The sequence below is a fragment of the Microplitis demolitor genome, chromosome 4, assembly GCF_026212275.2.
Source record: "Microplitis demolitor isolate Queensland-Clemson2020A chromosome 4, iyMicDemo2.1a, whole genome shotgun sequence".
NCBI classification, from domain to species: domain Eukaryota; kingdom Metazoa; phylum Arthropoda; class Insecta; order Hymenoptera; family Braconidae; genus Microplitis; species Microplitis demolitor.
In genome coordinates, this window is record NC_068548.1 from 19,504,748 (window position 1) to 19,527,837 (window position 23,090).

General features: G+C 27.8%; 3 protein-coding genes across 4 annotated transcripts; 1 reads left to right on the plus strand and 2 right to left on the minus strand.

Moving 5' to 3' along the window:
• Window positions 1-443: 443 nt before the first annotated feature.
• Window positions 444-3,618, plus strand: LOC103568206 (zinc finger protein 511). Of its 2 annotated transcripts, XM_008544956.3 has the most exons (4): window positions 444-784; window positions 866-987; window positions 1,113-1,314; window positions 3,031-3,618. In XM_008544956.3, coding segments are annotated over exons 2-4 (705 nt in total). In that variant the 5' UTR covers window positions 444-784; window positions 866-985; the 3' UTR covers window positions 3,532-3,618. The 2 variants fall into 2 exon arrangements, with proteins under 2 accessions (XP_008543178.1, XP_008543177.1); XM_008544955.3 differs by having other exon boundaries at window positions 446-987; window positions 3,031-3,617.
• A 22-nt stretch (window positions 3,619-3,640) lies between these two features.
• Window positions 3,641-6,405, minus strand: LOC103568205 (protein giant). Its single transcript, XM_008544954.2, has 2 exons — window positions 6,022-6,405; window positions 3,641-5,726 (listed from the first exon to the last, which is right to left on the minus strand). The coding sequence occupies exon 2, from the start codon at window positions 5,705-5,707 to the stop codon at window positions 4,682-4,684; it is 1,026 nt and encodes a 341-aa protein (XP_008543176.1). The 5' UTR covers window positions 5,708-5,726; window positions 6,022-6,405; the 3' UTR covers window positions 3,641-4,681.
• A 10,097-nt stretch (window positions 6,406-16,502) lies between these two features.
• On the minus strand, window positions 16,503-22,224 carry LOC103568203 (40S ribosomal protein S12, mitochondrial). Its single transcript, XM_008544953.2, has 4 exons — window positions 22,071-22,224; window positions 21,283-21,333; window positions 17,026-17,250; window positions 16,503-16,700 (listed from the first exon to the last, which is right to left on the minus strand). The coding sequence occupies exons 1-4, from the start codon at window positions 22,129-22,131 to the stop codon at window positions 16,564-16,566; spliced, it is 474 nt and encodes a 157-aa protein (XP_008543175.1). The 5' UTR covers window positions 22,132-22,224; the 3' UTR covers window positions 16,503-16,563.
• Between the last annotated feature and the right edge of the window lie 866 nt (window positions 22,225-23,090).

A 23,090-nucleotide genomic window follows, 5' to 3' on the forward strand; every position in this document is an offset into this window, starting at 1 on the left:
CATTTAATAAGCAAGATAATTAACATCTAATTAAATTATGTTTTAAAGTCATTTTATTGAAGAAATATATAGTGGGACTGGATACTGGTACCTAGCAGAGGATTGGTATTTTGTAAAGTTTCTAAACAATTTACTTGTAATTAAATATAATTTTTATAATATGCACAAAAAGTTTTTGATTTGCAATTTTCGAAAGTTTTTTTCATAAACATTTTACTTCTTTATTTAAAAGAAATAATTTTTTTCAGTCTGCTACTTTTAGTATCATTGGCAATTGGGTACATGAGCATTGAAATTAATTATAATTAGAACTATAAATAAAATAAGAATATATTCTTAAAATTAAAAAAAAAATAATCTATAAAAAAAACTTAATAGTTTATATTGCAGTAATAGTCTTTTAATACTAGCTGAGAATGAGCGAAATTTTTTCTCGTCAGTAGATATTTAAATGGAAAGTCACCCTAAAAATTGTCTACTATACATAATTCAAATTTGCCGCCTCGAGTGTCAAAATCGGGATGAAAAAAAGTAAATAAATGTGTCAACAGCACAATAGTTTTAAAAATATTTTCTTTTAATCTTATGAAGAAGTATTCATAATATTTAAAATTTTTTAATTTATTACCTTATATAAGACAACTATAAGTTAAAAACTGTGTTATTTGTTATCGGAATTATCACATTAATTATAGTTTCAAACAAATCTATTATTTTGTAAAGTTGAGGTTATCTTTGACATTCGATAAGTGAAGGAGACTCACGGAAACCTTATTGATAATAAGTTTGTTAAATTGTTTAAATCAATTAATTTTTAACGATGACCGGAAATAAATTATCAGAAAATTGTGAATTATTTTTAAAGAATATCGGAATAGGCGTAAGAAAAATAGATGATCCATTTTTGAATGAATCTCATAGAGTCTGTAAAGTTTTTCAACGAACTGGAATTACGACAGATGACGAGGAGCAATTTTTCCATCAAATGTAAGTATTTTATTTGACCTTTATAATTTTTATCATTAATTTAAATTTATTACGGTCAATCACCTTGACAAGTGTCTTTATTTTTATCAATATCTATAATTTAATCATATTAATTTTGTTGACAGGATGAAAGAATTCAAATGCAATGCACCAGGATGTGAATTAAAATTCGAAAATCTTTTAGATTTTGAAATCCACTACAATAGTTTTCACAGATATACTTGCGCTGAATGTAAAAAAACAAAAGCTAATGCACGATTATTAGAAATTCATATTGAAGAAACTCATGATAGTTTTTTTAAAGTATCATCAGATAAAAAACCTATGGTATGTTCACTATCATATTTATTACTTTTTATTATCACAATATTTTTAATGCCTGTCTTCTTTACACAATAATCATTATGATAATTAAAATTTCAAAACTAATAGATAAAATGTGTGAAAAGACATACACATTCGTCCACCTTGCGGAGGTTACATTAAGGGATTCCCGTTTTTTTTTTTTTATTTAAATTGATTGTATTTATTTTTTAAACGTTTAATGTTAATGCCGTAGCCTTTTGCAAAAGTTCCTATAGGATCCACTCAAGTTGGTCAAAAATGAAAACCGCATAGAAACCATTACAACTCTATGGGATTCTATGCGGTTTCTGACCCATTTGAATGGATTCTATGGAAGCTTTTGGATAGGGAATAGTATTCTTAAGGAAGTCTTCCATGATTTTGAATCTTAAGGTAAAAGGTGAAACGCTGCCCTGCTTAAAAAATAAATGGTAGATTCTCATAGAATGTATAAGATTTATACTTAACTATAGCACTTTTCCATAGAACTCATTCATTCTCATAAAACCTCTATAAGAATTGGTGAGAATTTATTGGATTCTATGAGATGTTTTAATCAGAGTACAGTCGGATTCCATTAACTCGGAACTTCCCCTGAATCTTGATCCCCACTACGAGCTACGCGACTCCCACTTGATACTATACATTTGTATGTGTTGTGTATATTTATATATGCATCATACATGTAGATGTAAAAACGCATGCGTTGTAGTTTATTCTTTAAGGCAGAGGGGGAATTCGATAAGTCGAAATTTCCGCTCCTCCGTAGACTCTGAGTTAATGGAGTTCGACTGTACACGAACTCATTTTTCAAAAATTACTATGGTTATAGTCAAATTTACAATGGGTATTGTAATTTATGATACAGTTGAATTCTATTCATTCGGACAAGGTCTACGGAGAAGCAGAAATTTTCTGGAAATTCCGACTTATCGAATGCCACTTTTTTCTAAAGAGTAAACTACACGCATAGTAATATTTGCCACAAGTTTATGTCAATTTCCGTTAGGTGGCCGACATAGTCCGCCTTTGCTATGACACCATAAGCATTTCAAACAAGAATAATTTCTCCGTGTACATTCAGGAGAGTCAACGGAACTGTCTTTGTTGCACTCGTACAGTAAATAAGAATTTCAAAGCAATTTTTCTCAGACAAATTAGAATTTTTGAAAATAAAAATTTCTTAGTGCTTTTTTGAGGTTCTAGAAAATGCTAAAGACTGCATTATAGATTTCCAAAGTTCATTTGTAAATTAACCTGGGTTGAAAATCGGTTACCGTGAGACTGGGTAGCTCGTAGTAGAGGTCAAAAATGAAGAAAAGTTCAGGTATAATGGAATCCGAGTTGAGTTCTGTGCTAAAATCTTTCACAAATTTGCTTTTTGATTCTTGGTAACGTCTTACACACAAATTGTCTCAAGATGTCTTATGTAAATCAGCTAAAAAACTTGTCTCCCTTTTTTCAAACTTTTCTCTTCATTCTTAAAAACAAGCGTGACTATCTTTGTTGGTTTAAGAGATAAATATACGTCAAGATCGGAAAAATACATCGGGAAACGTTTAAAATATGAATCGAATGTTTATGAATTTCAAGAAGTAGCGGTCTTTTTAAATTCACCAAAAATTATTTATAAAAATATTTAGATTCAAACTATTGAAAAAAAAAAAATTAATAATTAATTAAATTTTTTGAATTTAGTATCAATGTTACGTCTCAGACTGTCACCTTAAATTTAAAAATCCCGAAGAAAGAAAGCAACACTGCAGTGATGTTCATAAATTTTCAAAATTATTTAAATACGATGAAGCGCCTCAAAAAAAAGTAAAGAGTAACACAAAGCCAGAAACAGCAATGGAAGTTGATGAGGATAAAAAAAATATAGAAAAATTAAATGAACATGAGATTAATTTCAACAAAGGATTAAAAGTTGATTTGAATAAAAATCAAAAACTCAGAACTTTTACGTCGCAGTGTAAAAGAAAAATTGATAATAACTATAATGCAGCTGGGAATAGTTCAATGTCTTCTACTCCTACATACGGACAATTATTAACATCAAAAGCGAAAACTACATCACCATTAATGTTTATTCCACGGCAAGTAATTCAGAATTCACATAAAAAAAGTCTTACCCAAAAAAGTAACATTCTTGAAAATGATGATTTAATGGAGTTAAATGATGCTTTACCTCTAGTATAATTGAAAATTATATATTTAAGTTATATATGATGTAAATATATATTTTTATACATAAAAAATTATATTTAAAAATAAAATTCAAGTAAAATATTTAATTTAAAGATATATTTTTATTATTTTGATTTTTTATTCCTTATAAATACATATTATATACATTTTTTAACTTAGACTACTTTCAGTCAATTATTTACAATAAATCTCTCCCACTCTTTATTCATCTTTTTGTTACTATCGATAAATTACTGTTACTTATATCTAAAATAAACGTCAAGTATTATAACTTCATCGTAAAAAAAAAGTTTAATCTATACTTGTTTGAATTAGGAAAAAAAAAATATAAATTTAAGTATCTACACTTTGGATTTACAGCTCTACCAGACAGCTCATTCATCACATAAAATTAAATTTCATTAAGTCAATTTAACATTCGCAAAAAAAACGAAAACATTGAAAATACAACAAAAAAATTATAATATCAAATTATAGAAAATCATACTCCGTTTTTGTAACTACGATGAGCCAAATTATCTATGACATTTTTGTTTTAATCGAAAAGAAAAAAAAAAGAAAAAACTTTTTTTTATATAACAAAATAAACTTCCAAAAATTAGCGTACACTAAATTAATTTTATGAAATGTCTACAGTCCAACCTCGTTGTAAGATTATCGGGATGATAGGCCCTGATTAAACAAAATTATTTGAAATGATTCAAAACAATTTGAATCGACTAATATGCAGATATACCATTAGCATGGATCAAATCATTTTCTTATTCAGAAAAAAATTTTAGTATTCGATTCTTACTATCATACGTGACATCGAGTTGCGCCCGAATCTCGCTATAAGATTATAATACTAAAGACTTTAAGGATAAAAGGTACTAACCGAATTCCCATATTTTAGATTTCTAATTACGTTTGAAATATTTGGAAGTTCGCCGTATGCACTTTTTAGAAGCTAAAAGAATCGCTGTAATGATAGTGGATTAATTAATTTATCAGTTAATTAATTAGTCTTGTACCGAGACCTGAAACGGAAACGTTCCAGACGTTTTTTTTAAAAATCAAGGGGAATATTATAAAAAGTTTGGACTGTATATTAGTGTTTACAAAGGAACTATCTGTATCTATGATTTGTGTTCGCAAATCATTAACTAGGATAAACCATACAACGTAACCTTGAGGTTTCATTTCTAAGTGCAATAATTTCGTACTTGAGTTTCATATTTTCTTGCTCTAAAAACGCCGCCCTTATTGCAATTTCATCTTCCTTAGCCCGCCTTGCGTCGCGTGAACGTTTGGCAGCTTCATTATTTTTTCTTCGTCTCTCCCAGTAAGCTATGTCCTTATCATCAATAGTACTGGTTGGTAAATTTGAATTTTTGCTCAATCTTCTCATTTTAATATTCGTACCATCGTTTGATTTTCTCACAGATTCAAGCATCTTTTTGCGAAACTCATTGTAAGCTTCTTTTGAATTGTGATCATACATGAGTTCCGTCGGGCCAGTCAAAGCCAGTGGATCTTTGGGGTACGCTTTGAATGGTCGCGGTGCTTTCTTGCCGTCAGGTGTACACGCTTGCTCGGATACCTTTGGATTTATTGCTAGCATATTTGTCGTCGGTGCTAACGCTTGTTGTACATACGGAATACTGTTATTTTTTAATGGTAATACTGGCTGCGGTACTGGTGGTATCATGGGAATATTAACAGACAATGTTGGTGATGAAAGAGGGTAATAATGTTGAGCAAGTTCTGCTTTTTGTGAATTTGTCTGAGGTGAAATTGCTTGATATCTTGGTTTTTTTGGTGAATCTGACTCCGAAGGCGGTGTTACCATGTAGGAACGACTTTCAGGACTTTTCCGTTCTTCGTCTTCAGATGAATTACGGTCGTGATTGTGATAATCATGATAATCATAATGGCGATGATGTTGTTGCTGCTGTTGATGCTGATGATGTTGGCCGTTCGTACTCTCACTTGAAGGCGATACTGATCTAGCTTCTAATGATACTGGACTCAAATTAAATGAGGCGATTTGACTGTCCTGCAACTGATCTTTTTTACAAGAAAGATCCAAAACTGCCATTTCGGATTTTTCATTCAATACTTGTTTAGTTGATGTATAATCCAATGCGTGGTCATTTTTCGCAGATGAATTTACGTAAGTGTCCATTGCGATGAGTTTTGGTCGGCTGTAATTATAAATAATATTTTTATGTTAAACATTTGATTAATTATTTATAGTTATTCATACATATTTTATGATTTCACTAAATATTAAATTCTACAGGTTTAATAAAACCACACTCACTAATCACTTATGAAGAATTAAAAAATTTGAAATGCCTTGAACTAATTTAGAGCAATAAAAATTATTTTATATGATAAAACTATAAAAATTTAATTTATAAAAACTAGTAAATTATTTTTATTTGAAAGAAAAAAAATTTTATTTTTAAAATATTTGAAGAAAAATAAAATTCTTACCTAAGGTTTATTCCGAATCAAACACTGACTCAACTCACAACACTTTTATAAATTCAATAATTATTTTTACGTTAGATAATTTAATAATAAAAAAAATAATTCAATAATTATTTAAAAACTTTTAATTAAGACCGGCACTATTCCGTAGTTAATGACGAAAAACACAAGAAACTGATTGCAAGACTTGGGTTGACGAAGCAAGTGGTCATCCGCCGATGGACAGCAGTCGTTTAAGTTCTGCTGAGATGTAACTTGGTTTATATATACAGCAACCCTTGTGAGAAGCCACCACAATATAGTATAGGGTAGGAGAAGACACTTTCTTTAGTCGAGTCAGAGAAACCAGAATTGAGGAAATAGAAAACCGAAATATTTTAAATAGTGGGAGTAAACTATAATGACCAATAGGCAAACGAAATTTATAGTTGTGGCGCGTGTCTAAATTTATTGGAAGTGGTAGCGTACGTTTCATGCGTCATAAAGTTACCGCTGTCTAATTAACACTACGATGTACTGACCATGTTTAATACGAATGATGCTCACGTGTAATTATTTATCGTCATTTTATTAAATATGTATGTCATCGAATTATGATAATATTTAAATATTAATATTATTTTTAAAAAAAGTTAAATTTACAACTTACTTCATTTATCATATTTACCTTCAAGGGTTAATCTGGATACAAGGCTACTCAGACCTGGATTTTTACAAGCCAAACAAAAAAAAATTATATTGCCTTTTTCCTTTTAATAAAACGAATAAAGCAGCCGAAAATTTCTGGCTGGCATTTATGTTTTTAATCCCGGTCATTCGCTGATGAATTTTATGACAGAAGACCCTTTTTTTTTTCCTATTATCAATTTTATGATTGTAGCTGCAATTTCTTTGCACGCGAGAAAAAAAACAGTTCTGTAAAAATAATAGAAAAGTCTGTAAAAATGACAGAAAAGTTTGTAAAATTTTCAGAAATTTATCTGCAAATTGTCTTATATAATAATACTGTTAATATAATAATATATACAGAATAGAAAATGTTATTTTTACATTGTGAGTTCTGTAAATCTAAATATGTAATTTTTATATTTTGAGGCTGTAATGATTACATAGTAAAGTTGCAAAAATTACAAAAATATTTTTGCATGTGTCTGTGTGTGCGATCTTTAAAAAATATTTTCTCAAAAACTTATAGTTGAAGAAAAAAAATCCGAAATACTCGAAATTTTTTGTAAAATCAAACTTCTAAAATTATAAAACTATTATGTAATGATAACATCATGCCAGAAAAAAAGATTTTCTCATCCCGAGAAAATTTTTTTTTTCATTTTATAATGTAAAAAATTTCTTGGGTTAAGTAAAAATTTTCTTAGAATAAGAAAAAGTTTTTTGAGCCAAGAAATCCTTTTTTTCTGTGTACTGGTGTAAATTTTACATAAGCTATCAGTAAATATTACATTAAGTATTAATATATGATCTACAGAGAAAATATGTAATTTTTACATAATTTTATCTGCTAGTAGATTAGATTGTTTGTAAAAATAACATATTTTATCTGTAAATGTTACAGATTTTTTTCTGTAATTTTTACAGACCCATTTTTTTCCATACGGTTACAAAAATATGTATATTTTTTACTTAAATGTCCATGAATATAATTCGTAAAATAAAATTTTCGGTTCATAATAGAAAAATTTTAGTTAAAAATAATATGGTATGTAGCTAGAAAAAAAAAGTACATAGAAATATTTAGAAATCCTTTTACACGGTGTACTAAATCCCTTACTTTTGACTTATTACAGTAAGAGCTGTACTTATATAGACTGCTGACTAATTCTCTCAAGAACAATTTATATATGTATTTACAGAAGGATATAGCAGGTAATACTGCTGAAGTTAAACGAGTTGAAAAGTCATTTCGGTAGCTAAGCATGTTGTAAAGATTGTCTATAACATTTAAGGTCCAAAGTAGCGTTAACCCTTTTGATACTATTCTGCAATATTTCAAGAGCTCCATTGTTTTCGTAAAATGATTTATGATTTTACACTATGACCTTTACCTTCTTCATGCCTCTATTGGTATTATACATGCATAGACTTTCAATAGTTCACCCGTTGTCAAAATAGACAGTTTTTGTTATTTTACTGAAAAATTTGCGTAAAGACGTTGTAAATTATTGCATGAGTAGAATTTACGAAAAATGAACAAATAACAGACGAAAGGGTTCAAGCTATTAACTTTTAAATTTTGCTGGGAGAGAAGTGTGTCCGAGTGCCCCTACTGACACGCTTTTACTTCCGCCCCGCATCTACTCCTTTTTTTCTTCGTCAAGAACCATTACGTTTTAGGCTTTGACGTAGGCGGCATATCTTCTCGTACTGTTTCTTGACAACGATGCTGTTCAACTCTTGTAGCATTTGAATTCACAATGTTGTTGAATAATGGACGTATGGCTGATGTATATATTGTAATGACTATAACTCTAGGTCATTTATATAATCCTTATTTATTACTTATTTCTATATTTTCTATTGATGAAAGCCAGTCTATACAACTGACGATGAAATATTACTCTAAATTACTACTAAATTTATAAATTTTATATGGATAAAATATATTTGAACATAATACGCATTTTTACTCAAATATTAATCAATATAATTTATGTGAAAAATTTTATTATTTATAAGGAGTGAAAGTCTTAAATTTTTTTTTGAGTAAAATGAAAATTAATAAAAAAAAGAAAGAATAATAATAATAACATTTGTATATTTAAGTTTTGTAAACTTTTTGAATTTGAAAAACTCAAAAGTCAATTTTTTGCTTGGTTTGTATACAGAAAAAAAATTTTGAATCAAGAAAATATTTTGAAAAACAAACGTTTTCTGAAACCGTCAAGATTTTCTTTAGCCAAGAATTTTTTTTTCTGTGTAGATGACAGAAATTTTTGGACCTAGCCCACATCGGGGAAATGGTCAAAAATATTTTCTAAAACTTTGGAGCATCTGTTGAAAAAGTTAGTTTTGAATATCAAACTAACCGCCTACATTATTTCTCTTGAAAATTATTTATTTTTGTACAAAAAATAAGTATAAAAATAACTATATCATTTTATTAATTATATGACTAAGTAATTAATAAATTGAATATTCCCGCAAATTATTACGAAATTTAATTATAAGCCGGAAAAAGGAAAAGTATCTATTTCGGACGAACGAACTTCGGAAAAAAGTGTATTTTATTTAAAAAATTAAAAAAAAAATGTTATTGTGAACTCTGTCGTCTTATCACGGTAAATTTAGTCCTTGAAATATGCACAGGCCCATTTTTGTCAAAAGGACAACTTATTTTTCATCTATACACACTTCTATACACACATCCGTTATGTGTATTCATTTTTGAGAATATTTCAATGCCATCCTATTCACCTGGTGAACTTAGTATATAGGTTTTTCCCACCCATACAAATTTTGCTCTTTTGACCATATAACCCAGATTTGAATAGTGCACAACCAACCGCAACCCGTTATATATATTTACTGTATATTTTCCTTTTACATTACCGATGATCTGTTAGCTGTATATATGAGAACATACTAATATATACGTACATAAAAATTCTGGTCAATGCACTTTTCCACACCCCATCTGCAACTTTTCTCTCCCTTAAAATTTTTTTTCTGTATCAAAAGAGTTAACGGTAGATTTGCTACTTTTTGATCATGAAATTTAACGCGACTCAAATGTCTCAATTGTCATATATATTTTTTTCAAATTTAATTTTTATATTTTTAAATAAAATAAATAATAAATAATTAAAAAATACAATGACCTAATATATATACATACATATATGAATAATTGACTCATATTTTAATACATATGAAATATTAATTATTACTTCATTACATCGCTTAAAAATATGTAAGACGCAGTAGTAGAATTTTAAAAACATGCGCGTAAGATAAAAAATTATCTGATTTTTTCCATTAACAAAATATTAACGATCGACAATAATTTTCATATTTATTTTCGTTTTGTTTTGTAATTTAAGTGATATGAAAATCTATCGTTATGTATTTACTTGAAATATAGTTGGACAATAGTTTTAAGGTTTATGTTTTGTAATTTAAGTGATATGAAAATCTATCGTTATGTATTTACTTGAAATATAGTTGGACAATAGTTTTAAGGTTTATGTTTTGTAATTTAAGTGATATGAATATATCATTATGTAAAAAATAATTAACGATGGCTCGCGCCGTAGTGGCCTACGTGATTTTTCTAGCTTTAAATAAATTTCCCCAGGCAAAATGAGAGATCAAACTACATACTTATTTTAAAATACATGTAATCTTCACCTACACGCTTAATGTTATCGTTATTGAATGAGCCTGCATTAAATAAAATTATCATAATAAATATAATATTTTAAATGTTAGTTTTAAAATTTAATTATAAAATTTTTGTAATTACTTAGTTTCAAATATAATCTTGCGGATAAGTTAATGCTTTTAATTTCAATGTAATGTCATATTATATTCGTTATTATTATATGTATATATGTATTATATTTCAATAGTTTAACATAACTATATTAATAAATAATTTTAATAATACGTCATTCTTAAAGTTTAATTTAATTATTGATTCTAATCTACTTAAACAGATAAACATCGAAAGCTCAATATTCACACCGGATGTATGACTATTAACTCTAAGTAATCATGTAAACCTACGTAATATCTAAATTTAAATTTATTTTATATATTTGTTTTAATTATTCTTCGAAATTTCAAAAATTAATTATTAAAATCTAACGTCATATTATATTTTGTATTATGGAGAATAATGGAGACAAAAAATGTACGAATTTTTATTATGCTGTCGATAAAATTTGAACCAGGAATTTACCGCCAAAAAATTATTATACTACACTACGCAATATTTTATACACTTAAAACTTACTGATAAATTTTAAGAATATTATTTGTCTAAATTAGGAATTATAGTAGAAAAAAAAAAATTTCTAGAGGCTCACAATAATAATTACATACGGTGCAGCATAATAATTTTTTGGCGATAAATTCCTGTTTCAAGTTTAGTTGCCATCATAATAAAAATTCGTACATTTTTAGCCCCAATAAATTTTTTGCATTATAAATGAAAACAAAATTTTCTTGAGGCAACCCAAATTTTTTTGCGCTGAAAAATATTTTTTAGTCCTAAAAAAATTTTCATTTTTATTTCTTGTGTTCATTAATTCTTCTTTTCCATATACAGGAATGTAAGACAATATGTGATAATATTGTTTCAAAGATATTATCGTATCTAAATACGGGCATAATTTTAAGCTGTGCATTATAAAATATCATAAGTATACATTTATGAACAATACGTATTTAGGTAAGCTATATAATTATAGAGATAAAACAAAATTACACACGAGAATCGTAAATGTAAACTATAGACTGCAGGTAAAACAAATTAGACAACCGAATTTACGTAGACATTTTTCCAGTAATCATTTCATTTGTTTGCTTTGTGAAATTTGTACCGTCTCATGTTAACCCATATGTCTGTAGACGTAAGAAAAATTCCTTAATGTCTTAAGGGTATTTACTTTTTAAAATCCAGCTTAAACAAGACATTACTTTTAAAATATAATTTACGAACTTATATTTAGTCTAGACTAGTTTTGACAGGCCGCATTAAAAATAAAAGTCATTGTAAACTGTTTGCATAAATTTAGTCAAAATATATATACCAGAATTTTAATATTTAAGCTGATATATAAACATTATTTTTCTACAGCAAATATTTTAACAAATAAAAATAAGACATTGTGGCGCCGAAGAAATTTTTAAAAAGGAGAAAAGCTATCCCAGGGAGGTCTGGACACATATATGTCTCAGTTATATACAATATATATATTTAAAAAACCATTAATATATAATATAATAGTTACAGTTATCATTGAAAAGATCCAGTAGCGATGTTCCCGTTCAAAATGAAAGATAGATGATGAAAAAAATTGAATTTCTTTCTTATATTTATAGTAAACAGCAAGTGAGAAATATTGAGACATTTTAAGCAGAGACATGTTGGACCGTAGTCAAAATCCCATGGTGATTGGTAAATAAATGTATTGGTCAGTGTGATGGGTAATTACTTTTCAATTTATCATCAAAAAGAAGAAGAAAAAAAAATATTTTAGACCACCGACTAAGTTTTGCCAACAGACTATAACAATTTGCATACTTCCGGCCTTCTTCACGCCCATTTCTTTTTCAATTCATTTCTTTTTTAAATACTTTCTTTCATATTTTCTTCTACTTCTTAATAATACGGTATACCACATACAGTTGTATATATACTGAAGTTTACTGTTGCTTTGAATAAATGGATTTTTTGCAGTGCTCACCTCACCTCATCCATCGTTCAAATCTCCAGTGAGACTCACCTACAACTGCGTACATATATTCTTATATATATTCATTCAATCATTTAAACTATTCAATACATTGAATATTCATCGCAAACATATAGATAGAGATATTTGTATACTAAATAACAACAAAAATATTATTTACTTTTTTCAGACATTGTTGTTGCGATTGTAATCTTGATGATGCCAATCATAATACATAAATACTAATGTATAAAAAAAAAAGGATTACAATTCACTGTTTAATATTTTCGCGGTGAAAATTCAGAGCATCAGTTAGCGGTGGCGATTTTTAAAAAATAAAATAATACGATATATTTGTTGTGTATACATTGTAGAATGAAAAGGAAAAATAAAACCGCTATTGAAAATTTGTGACAAAAACTTTTAAGCTAAAGATCTAAAACGGTATCCGGTTACTAAGCCCTTCGGTAAAGAGTTGTGGCCTAGAAAGAAGAGCACTTATATATTTGTTTGAGACACACTTTTAGAAGAGTTTAAAATCCGTAACACCCGTCCTTTTGTCATTTAACATACAAACTTTTATTTTTTATAAATAAGAACTGTTAATTTTTTGGTAGATTTCATAGAAATTTATCTATTGCATTTGTGTTCAGAATGAAATTTTTAAAGAATTCCGCCATCGCCTATCATAATTCGTTGATTAGGTTTCAAAAATAGCATCGAGTCAAAAGTTTATGCCTATATATATCTCGCTTCGGTTCAAAGATAAACGAAATTGGTCACCTAGTTCAGGAACGGTCGACATTTTAAATTCAAAAATGCTACTTCGTTAGTTTCTTCTTTCAAAAATTTTTTAACGCAAAAATAAACACAGTAAAAAAAATTGTGAAAATTAACACAAAACTGTGTGTAAAATTAATATTTTACACACATTTTTTTTAACATTAATTAATAGTGTAAAAAATTAATATTTCACACACATTTTTTTTAACATTAATTAATAGTGTAAAAAAAATAACACCAAAAAATTTTAGTATTCTTCGTTAACGGTCATAAAACTTCAATACATTCAGATATTATCTGCAACATACGTAAAGTTTTGATTTGACATTTTTATTTTTGTTATTTTGAACTTTGCTATGAGACACAAAAATTTGTCTTGTCCTTTTAAAAGACATATTAAAAGTGTATCTGTGCTACTTGGGTACTTACTGATTAATAAATAATTTGTCTTTGATTTAATTAAAAACTTTTCATCATAATTTTCACATAAGTTATAGTGCGAAAATAGTGAACGCAGATTATTGAATAATTGTCATAGAAAACCGTAATAAGGCGACAGGTTTTGTCGTACTTGAACCAATATTTCTATTTCAATGTTATGTAGGTCTTTTATTTGTGTCGTGGACTCTAAAGAGCATAATATAAGTAGGTAGTTGGTAGTTATTGGGATAGTCATAAAAGTATAAAAACCATTAGGTAAGGTCGGTATGGGTATTTTTTTTTTCTTTTTTTTTTTCACAATTTAAGTGTTGCCGCAAACTTTTGAAAATAAAAAGAAATACAAACGAGAGAAATGTTCAAAAAGGCAATAAAGTTCAAACAATACATACGTTTTTTTTCGCATTTCCCACAACTAATCTTACTTTCACAGGTAAACAAATGTTTATTACAGTCGACCCAAAAAGTTTTTATTCTATTTACTAGTTTGTAATTTTACGATTGGGATTACCAAAAACTCGATTATATTGTATAGGATTAACTCTTAAAACTATTCAAACTTCTCGACAGTTTTATTTTAAATAACTGAATTATTATTGTTTATTATGAAGCTGTACTTATGTCAAACTTGGCCGTGAGGGTCGCAGAAAACTGTTTATTTTAAGATTAAAAAAAAATGTTTACTTATCTTAAAGAATAAACGAAACTTTTAGGCTTAAAAGTATTTATTTAAATTCTCAAAAATTTAATGCGACGTTTAAAATAACGTCATAAATAATATGTTGCTAATTTTTGAAGAGAAATGCAGCAATCGACTGTGGGTCAGTACCAAAAGTTGAATGTTTTTTTAAGCTTTTAAGTCTTAAAATTATTTTTTATTTTTTTAAATATTGATTTAATTTTTTAAAATATTATGCTCCGTAGTTTTCATAAGCACGTATCAAGACGAATGTATTTAAAATACAATTAAAAAAAATTCGCTTTTTAAAAAAAAAAATGAAAGCAAAGTATCCGACTAATATAAAAATTTAATCAGATTGATAAATAATTGAATGAAATTTCAGTTGTAGAATTATGATAATCAAGTTAGCAGACAATTAAAAATTTTTGGATTTTCTTTTCAGCTGATCAATCACAAAAGAAAAAAAAACTAAACAATGCACATGTAGAAAATTCAAAACTCTATAAGTGCAATTTTTAAAAATATTTTTGTTTTAATTCTTTAACGTTTTGAAAAAAATCCAAAAATGATTAGACGTTGACAAACTCCAGAATTATGAAAAACTTTTTTAAAAAGTTTTCAACGGAAAAAAAATTTTCCGATACTTACAATAATTTTAAAAAATTGAATTAAAAACTAATTGAAATATTTGATAGCTAATTATGGTCGATGATCGATATCAGGGGACGTTGCTCTAGTAATAATTATAACAAGTATACCGAAATCTAATCAATTTTAACATTGATTACTTGTTCAATTATTTTATAGGCAGTCAAGGTCTGATAAAAGAAGCAATTAATGTTTTTACGTATTATTGAATTTGTGACTCGATTATGTCACCATGAGTCATCATTAAATTGAATAATACAATTAATAAATATTTAATTTTACGCATTAAATAATCAGACACAGATTTTCTACCAAATATTCAATGGAATTTTTATCAAATAATAAATTATTGATTTATGCACATGCATAAAATAGAATTAATAGAAAATAAGCGCGTAAAAAACAACAGATAAGATACCTCTAATTACATACAATCACATATAACATTAAGCACTTGTGTGATTGAACTTGAACTTATTTTATGGATTAACAATGATTCAACAATTGTTAAATTATGAACCCCACCTCCTAATAAAACTTTAACATCGTTAGAATTGTCCCATACATTTATCGCAGATGAGATCTCACAAATGTGGTCACCCAGAAACAGCATCGTCATCTTTTTCCAACCATCGCCTGAAGTCATAACCGAGGTTCTCATACCTAAATTATTTATTTAAATTTATCAAAATATTTTGAGATATTTTACATACAAAAATTGTATGGATTTTTAAATTATCAGTAGATATCAGTAGATCACTAACTTTCAAAATTACAATCATTAAAATTTTTTTTAAAGTTCTGTAATAGTATTTAAAAATAAAAAATCTTCTGCGACTGATTAGTCGATAATCTTTGATGATAAAAAAAAATTATAAATATTACAAACATTGTATTGATATATAGTAATGGGTTGGAAGATAAAAATAAATATGAAAATCAAATAAATAAAAGTAGTTGAGAACGAAATGTCCAAGTATAAATTTAAGGATATTGGTCAGCATGTCATATGGTCAATGGACAGTGGTCGCGTGGGTGGATCTAAGTGCAGATGCGAGTGGAGAGCATCGGCAACCCTTCCGTAATATACTGAAAATGAAGGGGCATGTGGATAGGAGCCCTTTTTTTCTTTTGTATCTTGGGTGCGACTCGATGCTCACACAAATGTATTATGCATAGTGACGTGGAAGGACGTACGCGTGGTTCAACTAACGGTAAATAAAACAGAATAAGGGTTCAAGTGATATCTACCGACTAGTCTAGTATAATATAGATCCATCGAAAAGTGGAGTCTGTATATATGTATGCTGGAAAATATGTGTCAAAGAACGGAGCCAGAGAACCGCTTATTCAAAAAATTTTATAGCTTCAACCCTGAACATAACAGTCGTCAATGAATTTGTCATTGCACGCTGACATGTCAAATTATTAAGCCACGCATATCTAATAGCTGCAATTTAAAATTTTCCAAGTCAACAAAGGTCAATTTTTGTAATATATTTAAATATATTATAGTAATGTATTGTTAATATTTTATTTATTATTAACTAGTTATTGATATAATAATGTATATATTTTTTTTTACTTCGGCTCAGGTTTTATTACATGAGGCAAATCATATTTACCTCTGACACATTTTATTTTAACTCCTGGTGTATCTTTTACTCGACCTACTCGGCAAAGTACAATGTTGTGTTCTTGAAGATTATGACCTATACCTAAAAATATGAAATAAAAAATTTATGAACGATTTATTAACAATAAAAAAATTTCAGATGGTGTGATAAGAAACTAAACAATTTTATGGCGTTAATCTTTTAGACGTAGTTATGCTTCATAATAGTTGATTAGATAGAACATTAACTTTGAAATGAATTAATTGAAGTATGTATACAAAGTCATTTAAGTACTGTTATAATTGATCGTAATAAAAAAAAAAAATTTTCATTATACGAAAAATAGTTTGATTCAATAGATTTTAGTAAATTTTTATGTAATTGAGTTGTGGCGATAATTATTTTCAATAAAACCAAAATAAATTACCAGGTACATAAGCAACCATTTCTTTTCCAGTAGACAGTTTCACAAGTACGCATTTTCTGTTAGCGGAATTTGGTTTTTTTGGTTTCTTAATAAGCGTTTTAAGGACGACACCTTTGGCAAAGGGTTTGCCGTCCAAAGGGCGACGTTTGTTACGTTTTTTAACGTGAGGGCCTTTTTTGTGCATTTGAAATAAAGAAGAGCCCATTCTTTTGAACTCAGCCAAACCTGAAATCATTAAATTACTCAATTATAATCGTACATTAATCCAAGATACTCAGTAGAGTGGGTAACTGCAATTAAATAAAAAGTTAACGACCTCAAAAAAATTTACTTGTAAACATTTTTAAATGATGTATCATTATAAATAATTAAATTATGTTTTTTGTGTTTCATTAACCACATTAACATCATGCCATTAACTTGTTAATTACTCAGATTTTATAATTTTTTAAGTATACAACTCGAGGCCAATATATTTTTTTTTACCGAAAATAAAATAACGATGATGTGGATACGTATCAATTAATTTTTTTTTCCATTGCCAGTGGATAAAAAATAAACAGGTGTGAACTGGAAAATAAAAAGATTGAGACCTAGTGACCATTTTACAAGCGTTACAAATACTAGAATTTCAGTAACGGTATACCGAGAAAAAATAAAAACTCTTTCGCAAAATAATCTTTATGCCTGGTGGTGTAAAATAAGAAGAAGGAAAAGAAAAAAAAGCAACCGATGTGTCAAGTATAAGAGCGAGAAATATGGAATATGACGAGTTTGACATCCAAAGACTGGCTATGTCCAACCCCTTAAAATTTTCTTCTTTTCCTATATAGATATACATGTATACATATTATCCTTAACATTCATCTCCAGGATGTTCGTCATCTTTCTCCTGTGCACTCGTAAGCTTATTAAGTAACATTGTTACGACGAGACAGAGGATGACGCGCAGTTGGTGGTCACTAAAATTCTTATAACAACTCTTGGAAAGTGGACAACTCTTTTGTAAATTTAGCTTTTTTTTTTAGATGAACTCGTCGTAGTAGGCGGAGAAAATATGGATTATACGTGTCTAAAAAGATGCAAATCTGAGGTAAAGATTTGCTAAAAGTATCGAGGGATGCCACTTAGAATTACATTACTTTCACTTATATTATTCAACAGTTAAACTTAACGTTTATTCGAAGAAATTTTTAAAATACATTTGTTTTCTTTTTTTTTATTAGAAAAATTATTTTTTTGTATGAGTTTCATTATCGTAATATTTATCATGGGTATTAGGATATTAGATAACACATCTACAATTATACGTAACGTATTATCATATTAATCCAAAAAATTTTCCGTATCAATCAATTAAGTCACTAAAAATTTTATCTTCATTATATGCTCTGACGTAAACGATTTTGTGATCTAAAATGTAAAAAAACAATTAATTGGATCCTCAGGCGCAAATAGTATAAGTAATATTTTTGATTAGTTAACAAGACGTAATATTTTAGTTTCCGATCGAAATTTTATATTGACTTGATATTAAATAATTATTAGGGGTGTGGGAATAGTTAGAACTTACGAATTATTCGTATCGAATCGAATAATTCAAAAATTTTCGGAAACTCGAAACTTTCTAAATTATTCGTAAATTCTCGAATTATTCGAAAATTTTCTCGATTTGTATCGAATGATTTTAAAATGATTCAAAAACTTTCGAATACTTTAACAATTGACGAACAATTCGAAAAATTTTGAATTATTTAAAAAGTTACAAATTATTCGATTTTATCGAATAGTTGTATTCGATTCGACTCGATTTGCACACCCCTAATAATTATGTATGATATTATAATTATCGGATTTAATTATTTTGTCAAATGTGCAATATCAAAATTCTTTTATGCTAATCAAAATTGTAACAAAAAGTTATAATATTTGAGCTGATATAATCAAAACATGTCCGTATTATATAATTTATTTCTTCTCAAATTATTTGAAATCAAATTTTTGTGACTCACTACAACTATTTCTTATCAAAATCGTTATAATATGTTAGATCATTATGTTCTATCTTCTCATTGTCCAACTTAAATATTTTTTTTTTAGATAATGTTTAAATTATTTCATTAATCGACACATCTGTCATTTTTCAACTTTATTTTCATTTTAAATATGGACATTAATGGATTATTCTTAGTCATATAAACAATTATTTAATTTAAATGACATTTTTAAAACAAAAAAAAAAACAAAAATTTTCTATGACTCCTAGGACCAACATCTGTACGTCTTATTTTTTTTAACAAAACTTGTTTCCAACTAAGGAAGAAACGAAACGATTTCCGATTGCGAGTGATGTTAACCTACGGCTCGGGCAGCCAACTTCACTCTAATATGAAATCCTTTTGATTCATCCTTCGTCACACAATATACTATTAATTTATCCATTCTCTACCATTATACTCTCGAAAAGTTTCCAGCGACTCCTGTAAAACTTTCAAAATTTGGGCTTCATTTTTTAAGAACGAAGATAGCGACATGATAGTAGCAAATTTTGTATTTATTTCAAATGAATTTCAGTATAAATAAGCACAAATTTTTCCATAAATAATCGATTTAATTATCAAAGAGATCTATAACTTTTATTGAAAATTAGAAACGCACATATGCGAGCGATTTTATAAGTCTTCTATTGAGTCATACAAAAAAATTCCAGTAAAAGAAAAAAAAATAATAAATATAAATATTAATATGCAAGATTTTCAAAAGGTTGAATGATTTTTTTTTATACTTTTTGAGCATTTCGCGGTAAAGCTGTCACACTCGATATACGACGATGACGGACGAGTAAATTTAACACTGGACGTTACACACCATTGTGTTGTTCATTTTGAGATTTCACTGGATGACCATCGTCCGTCAATACGACAGATGTCCAAAAACCAAGCACTAGCTAATCCTTAGCCCTAACTTGGATTTTAACTGAGGCAAGAGAGGACCAGCAGCAAAAGCCTTATTATCTACCGCACGACCAATTCCTAAAGCCAAAACCCCTTTTTCATTTAGATCAATGCGTAAGATTACATTGCGAAAAATTTTAAAACCACCACGTGTATACTTATATTGCGTCTCCTTTGTCATACGTTTCACCCTGATTTAACTTTTTAAAAAAAAGACTCATCGTTAATTCTCCGAAGTATTACTATACTTTTTTCTTTCGTTTTCATCTTTTATATTTTACCTACATTCACATAAATTTACGCGTTTGACATTACGTTGTTGCATTATTAGTGACAACAACAAAAAAATAAAACTTTTTTTTAAGACATAAATACCAGATTATCTTGCAACATAACCAGTTTGATTTAAAAAAAAAACCATAGGACATCTTTAAAAAAAAAGAAATATAAAAAGTAAATTAATATTATAACTGTGGGATTTTTTTTCAAAAAATTAGACAAGGAATATACGAAAAAAAAATCTATGAATAGAAAAAAAACATAATACAAAGATCTAAAACCTTAGACCTCGGAAAATTTCCCTGAGAACTGTATAGATACGTTATACATCTATATATATTTATATATATAATACTATATAGAATTTTTTTCTGACAACTGGTCAACCGCAAATGGACATGTCACCCCTTCCGAATTCCCATCGATGTTTGATCATTGCCAGTGGGCATTCTGCATGAGAATCATTTGGGCGCCAGGTTTTTCTTCTCTACTGACTAAACTCTACTGTACGGTAGTGTGGCCATAAAGAAAGAAGAAAAAATATAAAAAAAAAAACATCTTTATTCCACCGTGTGACGGTGTGACGACGAATCATCAAAAGAGGTAAGCTTATACTTTTGCGAAAGGACTTTGGGTCCATTTTGCATGGAGTGTGAATGACAAGAAGCTGCATCAAATGATGAACCCCATGACTTGACGTTCTTTTTATTATTTTTTTATTCCTTACATTCAAACTTTACTACTTTTTATTCATCATTGTAATTGAATTGATTTTTTGTCAATGATTATGATGAGTGTGGCTATACTTAAATAAAAGATATCAAGTGAGTCGTATATTTATTTCCTCATTTCTTTAAATTTTAGATAATGGAAATTTTAAAAGCCTTGGAGCAAGACAATAAAATAGATTTTATTTTAGAAACGGACTGCTATTAAAATTTTCCCTTTGGCACTGACATTACCAATGGTAATAAAAACGAAGATAAATCGCAATCATAGGAATAAAAAAATATTTTGAGATTACCTGTAAATGCGTTGTCGACACATGATTTTGTAAGACTCCATACTTTTGATGCTGTAAAATTAATATGTATAAATTAGACATTTATCAAATTTAATTGAATGATCTTAGAGGTAGAAGACAATTAGCAATTTTCGGATGTTTTTTTTAATAAATTAATTACAAAAAACTAAAAATATGCACATGTAGAAAATTTAATGAACTATACGTGCAATTTTTTAAATATTTGTTTTTTTTTTATTATTTATCGTTTTGAAAAAAATTCAAAAATTATTAGATGACGGCTAACTTCAGTATTATAAAATATTATGATCCTGAAATTAGCTAACAACTTTTGAATTTTTTGACAAGCGATAAAAAAAACGTATTTTAAAAAATTGCACCTGGAGTTTTTTAAATTTTCTCCATAGGGGTATTTTTAGTTTTTTTTTTTTTTCAATTAAATTGCTAAAAAAACAAATTCAAAAATTTTTAATTTTTTTAACTATCTGTTAACTTCAGGATCATAATATTTTATGATTTTGATGTAAACAAATCGATGACAAAAAAAAAACTATGAAAATGCCCATATAGAAAATTAAAAAAACTGGGTGCAATTTTTGAAAACATGTTTTTCTTATAATTTATCTTTTTAAAGAAAATCCATAAATTATCAAACTGCTGACTTCAGTATCATAAAAATTACTTTATTGAGATTCCATTTAAAAGTATTTCAAAACAAAAAGATATTAAAATTAAACATTCTGAAGGTTAGGATAAATTTATTAATGTGTAAATAAATTTAAAAATACCTTCTACGGATTTTCCTACTTGTGAACGAAATAAGTTGAATCCTTTTGCTAAAATACTCATTTTGATGACAATCAACGATTAAATATTATTTTACAATATATTATTATAAATTTTGAAAATATTTGTGTGTTTGTCACGTTTATTTTGACAAACACAACGCGCGTAGTGACAATATTTAAAACTATCAAGATAAGTCTACTTTATCATCAGACAGTACAATCAATCTGAAATAAAACTCCAACTTGACATCAAAATAAATTTTATACATTTTACGTCAAGAAAGATTTAAAAAATACAGAAGAAATGTTTTCGTCCGTAAGATTGAGTTTATCGTCTCCAAAATCCAAGTTCTTAATAAAACTCTTGCTGTCATATGACGGAAATCCTTCGAAATAAATTTGCCGATGACATTATGTAGCTTTCAAAACAAAATAGCTGTCTATTGGTAATCTTAAGACTGAGCTGCACTCGACAAATATTAGATTTCTTGTTGTATTATTGATTGAATATCATTACGGCAATTTTTTAAGCTTCCGGAAAAATGCATAGGACTAATTTTTTCAGAAGATTTTTCATCATTTGAGTCTTATGAATATTCAAGACGTAATTAGAAATCTAAAACCCGGAAATTCGGTAAGCACTGCCGACCCTTAAAATTGATAGCTGAAAATGCGCACAGTCATACTTATATTTTTTATTTATTTAAATCTTTAAGTTAACTTTAGAAAAATTTTCGCCCGCATTATACGAATCTGATTGAATAATCAAAAAAGTGTTAAGAAATTATCTAATCTTTTGGTTGAATAATCTTTAAGAAGTCAAATGCGATAAAAAATCGTGATTCTGAAATCGTACTTCGATTCTTGGGTAACAGAATCGACTCTTTAATAATTTTCACAACAAATTTAGTATTTAGAATGACCTTAAGAATATTTGTAATTTATTACCCTTTAGACATTGAATTATTGCATGCTTCTTAATTGTGTACATTATCTAGGCATACCTTGACGAATCCTAAT

Bases quoted from the DNA above. Each gene is read 5' to 3' on its own strand.
- LOC103568203 (XM_008544953.2), bottom strand. From the start codon at position 22,131: ATGAGTATTTTAGCAAAAGGATTCAACTTATTTCGTTCACAAGTAGGA. The intron at 17,251-21,282 runs GTAATCTCAAAA...TAATGATTTCAG, and splicing joins TGTCGACAACGCATTTACAG to GTTTGGCTGAGTTCAAAAGA. The intron at 16,701-17,025 runs GTAATTTATTTT...TCATATTTTTAG, and splicing joins AATGGTTGCTTATGTACCTG to GTATAGGTCATAATCTTCAA.
- LOC103568205 (XM_008544954.2), bottom strand. From the start codon at position 5,707: ATGGACACTTACGTAAATTCATCTGCGAAAAATGACCACGCATTGGAT.
- LOC103568206 (XM_008544955.3), top strand. From the start codon at position 821: ATGACCGGAAATAAATTATCAGAAAATTGTGAATTATTTTTAAAGAAT. The intron at 988-1,112 runs GTAAGTATTTTA...TTTTGTTGACAG, and splicing joins GAGCAATTTTTCCATCAAAT to GATGAAAGAATTCAAATGCA. The intron at 1,315-3,030 runs GTATGTTCACTA...TTTTGAATTTAG, and splicing joins CATCAGATAAAAAACCTATG to TATCAATGTTACGTCTCAGA.